Raw genomic sequence first — 12,065 nt, forward strand, 5'->3', positions numbered from 1 at the left:
TCTAAAAAGATTCTGACTCCATACATGTATAAACACTTAATAGAATTCCTTATGTAAGAGTACATAACATTGAACATTTTAGATTGGAAAACATAAAATTGCAAACAAGATAGCTTTAAAAAGAAAATCAAATAAATAAACCATTGTATGTAAATAAACCATATGTATGCATATGTATGTAAAATCAAATAAATAAACCATCATATGTATGTAATAAAACATATGATCAGAAAGTGTGCCTTTGAGATTCAAGATATTAAATAATACTGCATCAATTCAAAGGGTAAAACACACAGGAAGGATGAAGGAACAGTGATAAAGAGGTGCTAGATATCAAATGTACACACGTCAGCCACACTGAGAACTATATAGACCATGACTGGCTTTCTATTAGGCTTAACGGCAGCGCTGAGGAGCTCACACACTTTCTTCGTAGTATATACCCACCCCAGCTATTGGCTACCACACAGATGCTACTTATATTTCAAAGAGCATGCAGTCACTTAGAAACCAAGTTTTCCACATAAATGTGTTCACTGCAATGTTAAAAATGTCTTTCAGAGATTCCTTAGACATTCCACATGCTTATGACCAAGATATGCACAGCAATCAGGCCTTTGAAATAAAATGTCTTCCTCCCCATTCCACGGGGAAAGTTAGTCGGGCACCCCTGCATTCAGATGTCAAGGATGCTGCCCACTGAACTGTCTGACATTGGGGCAGCAGGCATGACTTCAGAACATAACCCAGGACCCCAGGGACAGTGCAAACACATCCCCACAGTTCCCACAGCATGGCCATGACTGAACACTGGCACTCCCAGCCGCAATGCATTCCCCGAAAGCAGCCATTTCCACAGCTCTTTGAAGCAGGCTAACCAGGCAATGGAGATGGCACTGTGTACCTTTAAGTTGGAATATCTTCTCCTTCACATCTTCCTTAGGTGGGGAAGGAGGGCGTACTGGGGGCCTTGGTTTGAGCTTTGGTTTCTCGATAACCTTCTTTTCAGGCTCTGGTTCTTGAAAGAGTATTGCAGGAGTGTTAGTGCAAGCTAATTAGAATGTGTACATACAGCATACGTGGTAGAAATGTATATATGTATGAAATAAAAAGTGCGTTTCGACATAAAACATGAAATAACACTGTATACATAGGTGATGACATATATGACAAATTAACAAAAGAAGCATCCGGACGAAGCGCATTTACATTGGGTAGAGCCCATATAACGGACAACGTAAGAATGGACGCACACATAAAGAATTTCTTAGACAGGTGGGAAGACTTACTAGACATATAGGACAACACAAATCATATATAGGTCAAGAGCAAGATGAAGAGACAAGTATGATGATGAAGGCGGACGTCCAGCTAGCTGGATACCTTGCACTGGGATTTCTTCTGCCTGTGGTTCCACTTCGGGTTCTTCAGGTTGGATAAACTTTTCAATTTCACGTTCTTTAAAGAATGTCAACAGAAGATGTAAGATGGTAACGTAAAGGTGTTCACACAGACACACACGGATGCCAAGAGTCACAAAACAAAAACATACGACACATGCAAGGTGGTCGCTGCAGAAGAGGGGAGATCTCCATTTTCTTTTTCTATTTCTGGTGTTGGGCATTGAGCCAGAGTCTGTCTGCCTCCCCCTCTCCCTCTCTGTTTTTATTAAAGACCAGGTCTTCTTAGGTAGACCATGCTGATCTCCAACTAACAGACTCACCGGCCCCTCCCTCTGGAAGCTGAGACTAAAGGCAGGTGCTACACGCCTAGGGTTTCATTTATGGTGGGGAGTCGCTCTAACCACTGAGCTACCTCCCAGCCTCCAGATGCTAACTTTCTTACACTTGAGCTTTCTGTTCATGAACGGTCTATTACAGGGTTGGTGGTAGACGAGCTGACTTGAAACCCCTACTGGCAATCGTTTGGGGATCCAATGTCACCATCAAACTCTGCATCCGTAAGCTGAACCTTTCAGAATTGTTCATTTTCGTTGAGACTAAGCAAATGAAAGATTCTAATTCGAAAGAAGCATAATTGTTTGCAAGAAAAAAAAAAAGGTAGTTGGGCGTGTGCAGGGATGCTCCTGTGTATGATTTAAGCAGGAATGTCACCCTACATCACTAAGAAAAGTCCCCAGGATGTGAAAGACAGACACTTATGTATGTGTATACCTTCAACAGGGGGCGTCTCTTTTCTACCAATGGTAATGGTGGCTTTCTCTTCATAGATTGTCTCCTCAGGAGTCTCTTCCACTTAAAAACAGTTATAGCGTTTTAGGCTGTATTCAGACTGGAACCCCACGGCTGCTACATTATACCTTACAAGACGTTATACAGCTATCTTAAAACACCAATAGACCCAACACACGCGACAGAAGACACATAAATATATAAGATCCACCGTAAGTGGCAATGACTAAGGCCAGGTGATGAAGCTGTTGTCGTCTTCCCAAGAGGTGAGGAGCGCCATGTACCTGGGGCGGGAGGGGCCTCTGGCTCTTCAGGCACAGGAGCCGACTCTCTCTTTTCTGGGGTAATTTTCTTGGGTGCTTCCGGCACTTTAAAGACATTAATGTTGTTTATCATTAAGAACTTAGAAGATGAACAAGATTCTTCAAAAGGCTGGCAAAGAGCACAGAGCAGAGAGCTCGACCTCGGTCTTAGAAGATGTCATGGGGGGAAAATGGTTTCTGAGTCGTGGCAGCCTTTGGGTTATGTGTGTGCATTCTCAGCCTTCCTTGTCTATCTGCATCGTGATATGGTTTTACACGTAGATCGTCCTTATGAGACTGATGCTGACACACGAGAAAACGCCTGCTTTACCTTGTCTGGGTAAATGTAAATCCTACCAATGTAACTCTTTTTAAATGCAAATAACCTTAAGACTGATGTCTGTAACCTTGACCCTAAGCTCCTCATGCATATTCCTAACTCCGGGCCTGAAAAGAATCTGTCCACCATTTCTTTCTTTCTAACAACAGTCCAGAATCCAGAGAATTATTCTCTTGGTCGCTTAACCTCAGCTCCTACAATGATCTTGTTTTCTCAGCACTGTGGGCGGTTATTTTCTATAGTCCAAGCCTACTCATTTATAGTCTGCAAAACCTTCCAAGCCTCCTGCTGCAGATGTGCACAAAAACGAGAAAATCTTATTCCTACAAAAAAAGCCTTTCTCTCTGGAGTTATCTTTTAAGATGGTCTACAAACCCATACCCAAATTATACTTTATCTGAGAGTCCCTGAAGTTTTAGACCCTTCTGCCTTTGGATCTTTCAATATAGCCGCCACCTTTTTCTAATTTCTGTATGTAAAAAAAAAAATCTGTCAAAATATCTATCAAAATAAAAACCATTTCTTCCTCATAGCTTTCTGTGGTCTCTCTACCTGAATCTTTGCTGGTCTGTCTTTCTGTCCCTCGCTTGGAATGTTATCACTTCCTGTCTATAGAGTTGTCTGGTCGTCCTATTCTCCCACCATATTTAAGTTGCTTGAAGATGGGGGCATATTTTACACGCTCTAAAATGTCATCTTCTTGATAGTAATATCAACCCAATGTGGTGGACTGAGCTGTTGATGCCTTTTCTAGCCCTGCAGCCATGGACTGTATCAACACAAGCATCGCTCTCTCCATCCTGTTGGTCTCTCTTTGCTGTCATCGTGTTTATGAAATGTGCTTTTTACATGAGCGCTGTCTTTTTTTGTTCTAAGGATTATTATGAAATGCTTATGGGTGAAGATGTATGTCTCTTCCTGACAGATACCTTTTTCTGGGAGGACTTCCGGTTTTTTGGTAACAGGCACGGGTTCTTTCTTGACTGGAGCGAGTTTCTTCGGCACCTCGGGGACTTTGAAGATATTAGTTTTGTTTTAGAGAGACAGTTTGAGAACACCTGACGAGTAAAACTATCTGCAGTTAATGGACCAGTGTTAGACTTAATGGGAAGAAACGAGGACAGTTTTGCCCCTGGTAGGTCGTAAGTTAAAGGACTCTTACTGGATCCCACTTCTAGGCTAAGCTTTTAAGGACGATGCGTCGGATGAGGACGTGAATACCTTCAGCTTCTGGTGGTTCTGGCTTCTTAACGACCGGAACTTTCTTCATCGGCGCAGGCTTCTTTGACACCTCAGGTACTTTAAAGATATTAGTAGCATTTAATGTAAAAATGTAAGATGTTCACATTAGCTCTGCAAGTCTGTGCAACATTGTAACATAGGACAGCAAGGGGACACAACACGGCGTGATACACAACACAGTCTGCTTTTTAAAAGTTATAGATGTTACACAAACATGTATTTTAACCTAAGTACCTTTAGGAGGTGGAGGCTCTGGCTTTTTGATGACAGGATATTTCTTCTCTGGGACAACCTTCTTAGGCTCTTCAGGCACTTGAGGAACAGGAATTTCTTTTAGAATCAGGTATTTGCAAGCACAAAGCAAGTGAAAAAAATCATTTAACAAGCATGCATTTTTTATATGTAGGCAGATTGTAGATTTTGGTAGCTTTTAAAATTCTGTAGATTTCATAAGTGAAATAGGGTTTTGTTTGGTCTTCTGTTTTGCCACCAGTAGCAAGTTCCATAAAGAAGGAAGAAGATGGATATTGCCATATGGTGTGTGATCCACAGAAAACCCAGGCAACCACACTTTCCTGTCTATGCAGCAGACCCTGACCCATACCTGGTGCAGGTGGATGTGGAGCTTCGTATTCTTCCTCTTCTACAACGGGGGCTGGCTCCTCCTCCTGAGCGGCGACTTCTTCCGGTTCTTCATATACTTTAAAGATACCGGTCAATTGCATGTCAGTGTGTGAGACAAAATTATAAAACGCAGAAAATACCCAAGGCGATGGTCCTGAATCCTTCCCTCGCTGGGATTTTTATTAAGATGACACCCGTCCTGACTTGCTTTTTAATGCCATTCACACCCATCAACGTCCCCATCTCCTTTCTTATGGGCATCGGAGAAGCTTGGCTCAGTACAGATCACGGCGACTGTGACCTGTGGCTTGCATAGCTACTGCTGACTGTCAACTTGAGGTCCAAGCTAATTTAGATAATTAAAAGGCAGACCGTGACCAAGGAAGAGAGAGTGAGAAGAGAGTCAAGGAGGTAGATGAAGTCCGAGGTAGAAATGGTCATAAATGGTAAGCTCAACCGTGGCCCTGTGTGTACCTTCTGCAGGAGGAGACTCGACTTTCTCGGCAACAGGAATGGCTGGTTTCTCTTCAACGACTGGTTTCTTTGGCACCTCTGGCACTTTAAAGATAGTAGTTAGTTTTACTTTTGGGCAGTCAAGAAGCACAGGACATTTATATTATTTTGATATCACATTTTGCCAAATAAGCCAGGGACAGATAGATCCAAGAAGAAGGTTGGCAAGGTCAGTACCTTTACTTGGATCTTCACCTAATGTGTGGCAAAATGAGGGCTGTGAAGTATTATAAAATGATGACTGCAACCTCCAGTGCTTGCGAATGAAGACGTTCACCTTTTATTTTGTAAAGCGGTGATTTTTTTTTAAAAAGAATACCCTGTAAACTCTAAACTCCCAGAAACACTTCTAAAAGGTGTGGTTATGGGAAGACTGACAAAGAGTTTGACATTGAAAACAGTGGGGACTAAGACGGAGGACCTTTCTGAGGAAGGTGATTCCTGACATGTACCTTTGGCTGGTGGGACTTCTGGCTTTTTGGGCACAGCCACTTTCTTTTCTGGGACCACTTCTTTTGGAACTTCTGGCACTTTAAAGATATTAGTATTGTAACATTGTGAACAAGCGGCACTGGTCACCCACCACATACACACAACAAAACCCTGCTTAAGAACCGGACACCATTCTCCCCTCTATCCAGTAATCCACCTCCACGAGTACCTTTAGCAGGTGGGGCCTCTGGCTTTTTGGGAACCACAGAAGGCACTTTCTTTTCCGGGGGAGCTTCCTTAGGTACTTCAGGCGCTTTAAAAGATATTAGTGGGTTTTAACTTGTAGTTTCAACGGTGTAGAGACCATTAAGAACAGTTTTGGAATACGACATTTCGGAGACACACATTGGTCTGCTCTAAGAAGCTAGCAGCGCGAAAATACCTTTCGCTGGTGGGGGTTCGGGTTTCTTGACAACAGCAGGGGGCGCTTTCTTCTCAGGGACAGGCTTCGTAGGTGGCACTGTCACTAAAGGTAGGAGAGTTTCTGCTTAAGCAGCAGCAAAGACAAACAGAAGACAGGCCACCCGGCCAGCCCAGCACTGTGAGGACCTGGAGGGTAAAGACAGTGGACACTCCAGCGGGCTTGCCAAGTACCTTTGGGAGGCGGAGCTGGCTCTGGTTCTTCCACGACCTCCTCTGGAGGCTCTTCCGGAACAATCTCCTCTGCAGGCTCTTCATACACTTTAAAGACAGTAGCCCCTGTCAGTGGGAGGCTTGACTGACATGTACGACACATTTAGCAAAAAGTAAAAAGGCTTTCCCAATACAGAGACATTTCATCTTTTCAAAGACAACAGCTTGAATGGTTTCATTATTACCTTCAGGGGGAGGACTTTCTGGCTTGGGGGGAGCGGCCTCGGGGATCTTCTTTTGGGGGACAGCTGCCTTTGGCACCTCAGGCACTTTAAAGATATTAGTATTTTCCTGATCAGACAGAGTAAACACAAAGGGACACTGCCAAGCTCAGGGACATGGGGTGGCACCTTCAGCAGCCGGGCTTCAGGCTTCTTAGGGGCTGCAACCGGCACTTTCTTCTCAGGGACAACTTTCTTGGGTGCCTCTGGCACTTGAAAGAGAGTGAAATCATCCTTAGGACCAGGGATGGCCCCTGGGACAGAGTTTTCAAGAGAGGAAGACTTAGAGGCTATGATGCCTGTGGTCAAGAGCAAATACCTTTCACAGCTGGGGCTTCTGGCTTTTTCTTAGGTGCTACTGACACTTTCTTCTCAGGGACAACTTCCTTGGGTGCCTCTGGCACTTGAAAGAGATTAGTGAGCACATTTAAGACACGTGACAACACCAGGACAGGATGTTTTCTAGAGCAGAGGAGCTTTGTCTTAGGAAGCCTCAGGCCAGGGACCAGTACCTTTGGCAGGTGGGGCTTCTGGCCTTTTTGGAGGCACCACGGACACTTTCTTTTCAGGAACAACTTCTTTGGGAGGCTCTCGCACTTCAAAGAGAGCAGTGAAAGTCCACTTAGTCTTAGGAGAGGAGCAGGCAGGAATGTTTTCAAGAGTGCAAGAGTAGGATCTCAAGAACCCTAAAGTCTGAGACGAGTACCTTTGGCAGGTGGGGCTTCCGGCTCTTGAGGGGGCACCAGGGGCACTTCCTCTTCAGGGAAGACCTCTTCGTGTGCCTCAGGCACTTAAAAGAGATTAGTAAAACTGCATTAGGATGTCTGACTAGTAGGGTGAGACCAAGAGTTAGACACTGTGAAGCCGCAGGCCAGGGACAAGTACCTGTGGTGGCTGGGGCTGCCGGCTTTTTAGTGGGCACCAGGGACACTTTCTTTTCAGGGATGACCTCTTTGGGCTCCTCCGGCACTTCAAAGAGATCAGTGGTATTATTCTTAGGTCTTACAGAGACCACAGAGCACATTGTTTTTCAGGGGCTACAGAATAACTGTTTCTAAATATGTGGGTCACTGTCCAGTACCCGTGACGGGTAGGCTGCTGCCTTCCCTAGGAAGTGCAACTATTTTTGTTTCAGGGAGAATTTCTGGCAGTTAAAAAGACTAGTAGATTTTTTTGTTTGTTTGTTTGTTTGGTTGGTTTTTCTTTTCATTTTGGGCAATGAGGGAAGTGGTCTAGCAATGATTTTAGGAATGGAACTCATTCATTCTGAAGATCAAGACAACTTAAAAATACCTGTGATAGGCGGGGCTTCACCTTTTTTGGGTGGGGCCATGGGAGCTTTCTTTTCTGGGACAACTGCTTGAGGGGCTTCAGGCACTTGAAAGATAGCAGTGGTTATGGATTGAAGTTAGGAATGGGCCATGAACTAATGCTGCCCAAGAGCAAACAAAGTCTTTCTTCTGAAGGTCTGGGTGACATGTACCTGGGACAGGTGTGGCTTCTGGTGTTTTAGGAGGGGCCGCTGGTCTTGTCTTTTCAGGGACAGTTTCTTGGACTTTGGGTACTTAAAAGATATTAGTAGTTTTATACTTAGTTAACAGCAATGCACACATTCAAGAATGGGAGAGACATTTCTTCTGAAGATTAGTTGAGCTGACATGTACCTGGCACGGGTGTGACTCCTGGCTTTTTAGGAGGTGCCGCTGGTCTTGTCTTTTCAGGGACAGGTTCTTGGACTTCAGGCACTTAAAAGATATTAGTAGTTTATTACTTAGGTTAGTGGAGACAATGGTCTACACCGTCTTTTAGGCATAGAAGAGAGATTTCTTCTGAAGAAGGTCTGGGTGACAAGTACCTGAGACAGGTGTGGCTTCCGGCTTCTTAGGAGGTCCCACTGTTCTTGTCTTTTCTGGGACAGTTCCTTGGATTTCAGGCACTTAAAAGATATTAGTAGTTTTACACTTAGGTTAATAAAGAGTGATGCAGTATGTTTGTTTTCAAGAACGGAAGAGACATTTCTTCTGAAGTGTCATTCAGCTGACATATACCTGGGACGGGTGTGGCTTCTGGCTTTTTAGGAGGTACTGCTGGTCTTGTCTTTTCTGGGACAATTTCTTGAACTTTAGGCACTTAAAGATATTAGTAGTTTTACATTTAGTTAACAGCAATGCACACATTCAAGAATGAAAGACATTTCTTCTGAAGATTAGTTGAGCTGACATGTACCTGGCACAGGTGTGACTTCTGGCTTCTTAGGAGGGGCCACTGGTCTTGTCTTTTCGGGGACAGTTTCTTGGACTTCGGGTACTTAAAAGATATTAGTAGTTTTACACTTAGGTTAATAAAGTACAATGACCTGTGTTTGTATTCAAGCACAGTAGAAAGATTTCTTCTGAAGAAGGTCTGGGTGACATGTACCTGGTACAGTTGTGACTTCTGGCTTCTTAGGAGGGGCCACTGGTCTTGTCTTTTCAGGGACAGTTTCTTGGACTTCAGGTACTTAAAAGATATTAGTAGTTTTATACTTAGGTTAATAAAGTACAATGGCCTGTGTTTGTATTCAAGCACAGTAGAGAGATTTCTTCTGAAGAAGGTCTTGGTGACATGTACCTGGTACAGTTGTGGCTTCTGGCTTCTTAGAAGGGGCCATCAGTCTTGTCTTTTCAGGGACAATTTCTTGGACTTTGGGCACTTAAAAGATATTAGTGGTTTTATATTTAGTTAGTTAACTGCAATACACACATTTGCTTTCAAGAATGGGAGAGAGATCACTTCTGAAGTCTCACTTAGCTGACATGTACCTGGCATGGGTGTGGCTTCTGGCTTTTTAGGAGGAGCTGCTGGCCTTGTCTTTTCAGGGACAGTTTCTTGGACTTCAGGCACTTAAAAGATATTAGTAGTTTCGTCATTTAGGTTAGTAGAGACAATGCATTGACTTTCAAGAATGGGAGGAAAAAATCTCTCTGAAAGCTAGTCCAGCGGACAAGTACCTGGGACAGGGGTAGCTTCTGCCTTTGTGGGCAGTGCCTTGGGGGTTTTCTCTTCTGGGACAGCTTCTTGAGGGGTTTCAGGTACTTGAAAGACATTAGTAGCATCTGAAATTATGAATTATGAAGGCATACTTTGCAAGCATATGAGGTGTACAAGATTTTTCCCTTCAGGGTAGGAAGAGAAAGTAAAACACCATTTGCAGGTGGGACCTGAGAGTTTTGGGGGCACAGACACCTTCTTTTCAGGCACAACTTCTTTAGAAGCTTCTGGAACTTTGAAGATATTAGTGACTTTAGTTAGGAATATAAAGGGCTCTCTAGAGATGCATTTATTCAAGCTAAGACAGTTAATGAAACTGGTTGACAGACACTTGAACACAATTCCCCTCAGCCCTGATGCAGTGGCAAAGGACAGGTAAGGACACATACCTTTCGGGGGCGGAGCCTCGGGCTTCTTCGGAGGAACCACCGGAACTTTCTTTTCTGGAGTGACTTCCTTGGGTGGTACTTCAGGCGCTTCAAAGATAATTTGCAATTTGTGTTTAGAAAAGGTGAAATCAATTGCTACCTATGCCATATGATCATAGAAGACATTTTGGATAGTCATTGACATTTTTAACTTATATTACCTTTATGCAATAATACATTTGCATAATACATGTACACTTTTACATATAAACATGTGTAACATTTTGGTTAAAATGGATGTTTATTTTCCTCTTAGTGTAGTTTGACCATACCTTCAGGGGGAGGACTTTCTGGCTTGGGGGGAACGGCCTCGGGGATCTTCTTTTGGGGGACAGCTGCCTTTGGCACCTCAGGCACTTTAAAGATATTAGTATTTTCCTGATTAGACAGAGTAAACACAAAGGGACACTGCCAAGCTCAGGGACATGGGGGTGGCTACCTTCAGCAGCCGGGGCTTCAGGCTTCTTAGGAGCTGCAACCGGCACTTTCTTCTCAGGGACAACTTTCTTGGGTGCCTCTGGCACTTGAAAGAGAGTGAAATCATCCTTAGGACCAGGGATGGCCCCTGGGACAGAGTTTTCAAGAGAGGAAGACTTAGACCCTATGATGCCTATGGTCAAGAGCAAATACCTTTCACAGCTGGGGCTTCTGGCTTTTTCTTAGGTGCTACTGACACTTTCTTCTCAGGGACAACTTCTTTGGGTGCCTCTGGCACTTGAAAGAGATTAGTGAGCACATTTAAGACACGTGACAACACCAGGACAGGATGTTTTCTAGAGCAGAGGAGCTTTGTCTTAGGAAGCCTCAGGCCAGGGACCAGTACCTTTGGCAGGTGGGGCTTCTGGCCTTTTTGGAGGCACCACGGACACTTTCTTTTCAGGAACAACTTCTTTGGGAGGCTCTCGCACTTCAAAGAGAGCAGTGAAAGAGTCCACTTAGTCTTAGGAGAGGAGCAGGCAGGAATGTTTTCAAGAGTGCAAGAGTAGGATCTGAGGAACCCTAAAGTCTGAGAGGAGTACCTTTGGCAGGTGGGGCTTCCGGCTCTTGAGGGGGCACCAGGGGCACTTCCTCTTCAGGGAAGACCTCTTCGTGTGCCTCAGGCACTTAAAAGAGATTAGTAAAACTGCATTAGGATGTCTGACTAGTAGGGTGAGACCAAGAGTTAGACACTGTGAAGCCGCAGGCCAGGGACAAGTACCTGTGGTGGGTGGGGCTGCCGGCTTTTTAGCGGGCACCAGGGACACTTTCTTTTCAGGGATGACCTCTTTGGGCTCCTCAGGCACTTCAAAGAGATTAGTGAGATTGTATCTAAGATTTATAAAGACCAGCAGAAAGAAATCTTTTCAAGGGCACACTTAGGTCCTATGAAGCCTCAGGTCATTGAGGAGTACCTGGGACTGGTAGGACTGCTGGCCTTTTAGATGGTTCCTCAAGCAATTTCCTTTCAGAGACAACCTCTTTAGGAGTCCCAGGTGCTTCAAAGAGATTAGTAGGTTTTACAGGCAGAAAGTACAAGTATCAGTAGACACACACGAACAGTATTTAAGCCAAAGGAACTTTCATTTTTATCTCCTGAATCCCTTCAGTGTTAACAAGCATGGGCAATGGCTGGCCCCTTGGGCTTTGCACTCATGACTTTCTGTTAGCGATGCTTCCTTAGGTTCTCCGAGGACATTTGGTATGTTCACACTGAGTCCAAGCAGCCCACACATACAGAAGCTACATTTACACACCCCAGGCACCTCAAGCCTTCCTGTATCCCCCCTTGCCCTCCCATGGGAAGAGACAGTCAAGCATGTACCTTTCACAGGTACAACTTCAGGCACTTGGGGAGGGGGCACTTTCTTTTTGGCCACAACTTCTCTGGGAGCCTCGGGCACTTTAAAGATATTAATATTTTGACATTTAGGAGCTGGACGAAGTCATCGCAAACAGAAAAATACATGTAGACAGCAGAAGACATCCCCTGCCCTTGCAGAAAGATATACCTTCATCTGGAGGAAGCTCAGGCTTTTTGCGAGAAATCCGAAGTGTTTTCTTTTCAACCG

The 12,065-nt window shown here is 44.4% G+C and overlaps 1 protein-coding gene across 5 annotated transcripts in view; it reads right to left on the minus strand.

The window, feature by feature from the left end:
- Ttn (titin) overlaps positions 1–12,065 on the minus strand; it is a 268,818-nt gene that overhangs the window by 116,296 nt on the left and 140,457 nt on the right. For 2 of the 5 annotated variants that reach the window (XM_032903539.1, XM_032903537.1), the window contains 16 exons: positions 11,826–11,842; positions 11,216–11,288; positions 10,648–10,731; positions 10,290–10,373; positions 9,783–9,822; positions 8,786–8,829; positions 6,879–6,962; positions 6,524–6,607; positions 6,300–6,386; positions 6,088–6,171; positions 5,875–5,958; positions 5,666–5,743; positions 5,175–5,258; positions 4,681–4,776; positions 4,311–4,406; positions 905–1,018 (listed from right to left, as the gene is read on the minus strand). The exons of 2 other annotated variants lie outside the window; for them this stretch is intronic. In XM_032903539.1, coding sequence (XP_032759430.1) covers positions 905–1,018; positions 4,311–4,406; positions 4,681–4,776; positions 5,175–5,258; positions 5,666–5,743; positions 5,875–5,958; positions 6,088–6,171; positions 6,300–6,386; positions 6,524–6,607; positions 6,879–6,962; positions 8,786–8,829; positions 9,783–9,822; positions 10,290–10,373; positions 10,648–10,731; positions 11,216–11,288; positions 11,826–11,842 — 1,233 coding nt within the window. Of the gene's footprint in view, positions 1–904; positions 1,019–4,310; positions 4,407–4,680; positions 4,777–5,174; positions 5,259–5,665; positions 5,744–5,874; positions 5,959–6,087; positions 6,172–6,299; positions 6,387–6,523; positions 6,608–6,878; positions 6,963–7,071; positions 7,156–8,785; positions 8,830–9,782; positions 9,823–10,289; positions 10,374–10,647; positions 10,732–10,840; positions 10,907–11,215; positions 11,289–11,825; positions 11,843–12,065 lie in introns of all 5 variants that reach the window. One more of the 5 variants, XM_032903538.1, reaches the window with a different exon arrangement.

This window comes from Rattus rattus, chromosome 5 (assembly GCF_011064425.1).
Source record: "Rattus rattus isolate New Zealand chromosome 5, Rrattus_CSIRO_v1, whole genome shotgun sequence".
In the NCBI taxonomy this organism is placed as follows: Eukaryota; Metazoa; Chordata; class Mammalia; order Rodentia; family Muridae; genus Rattus; species Rattus rattus.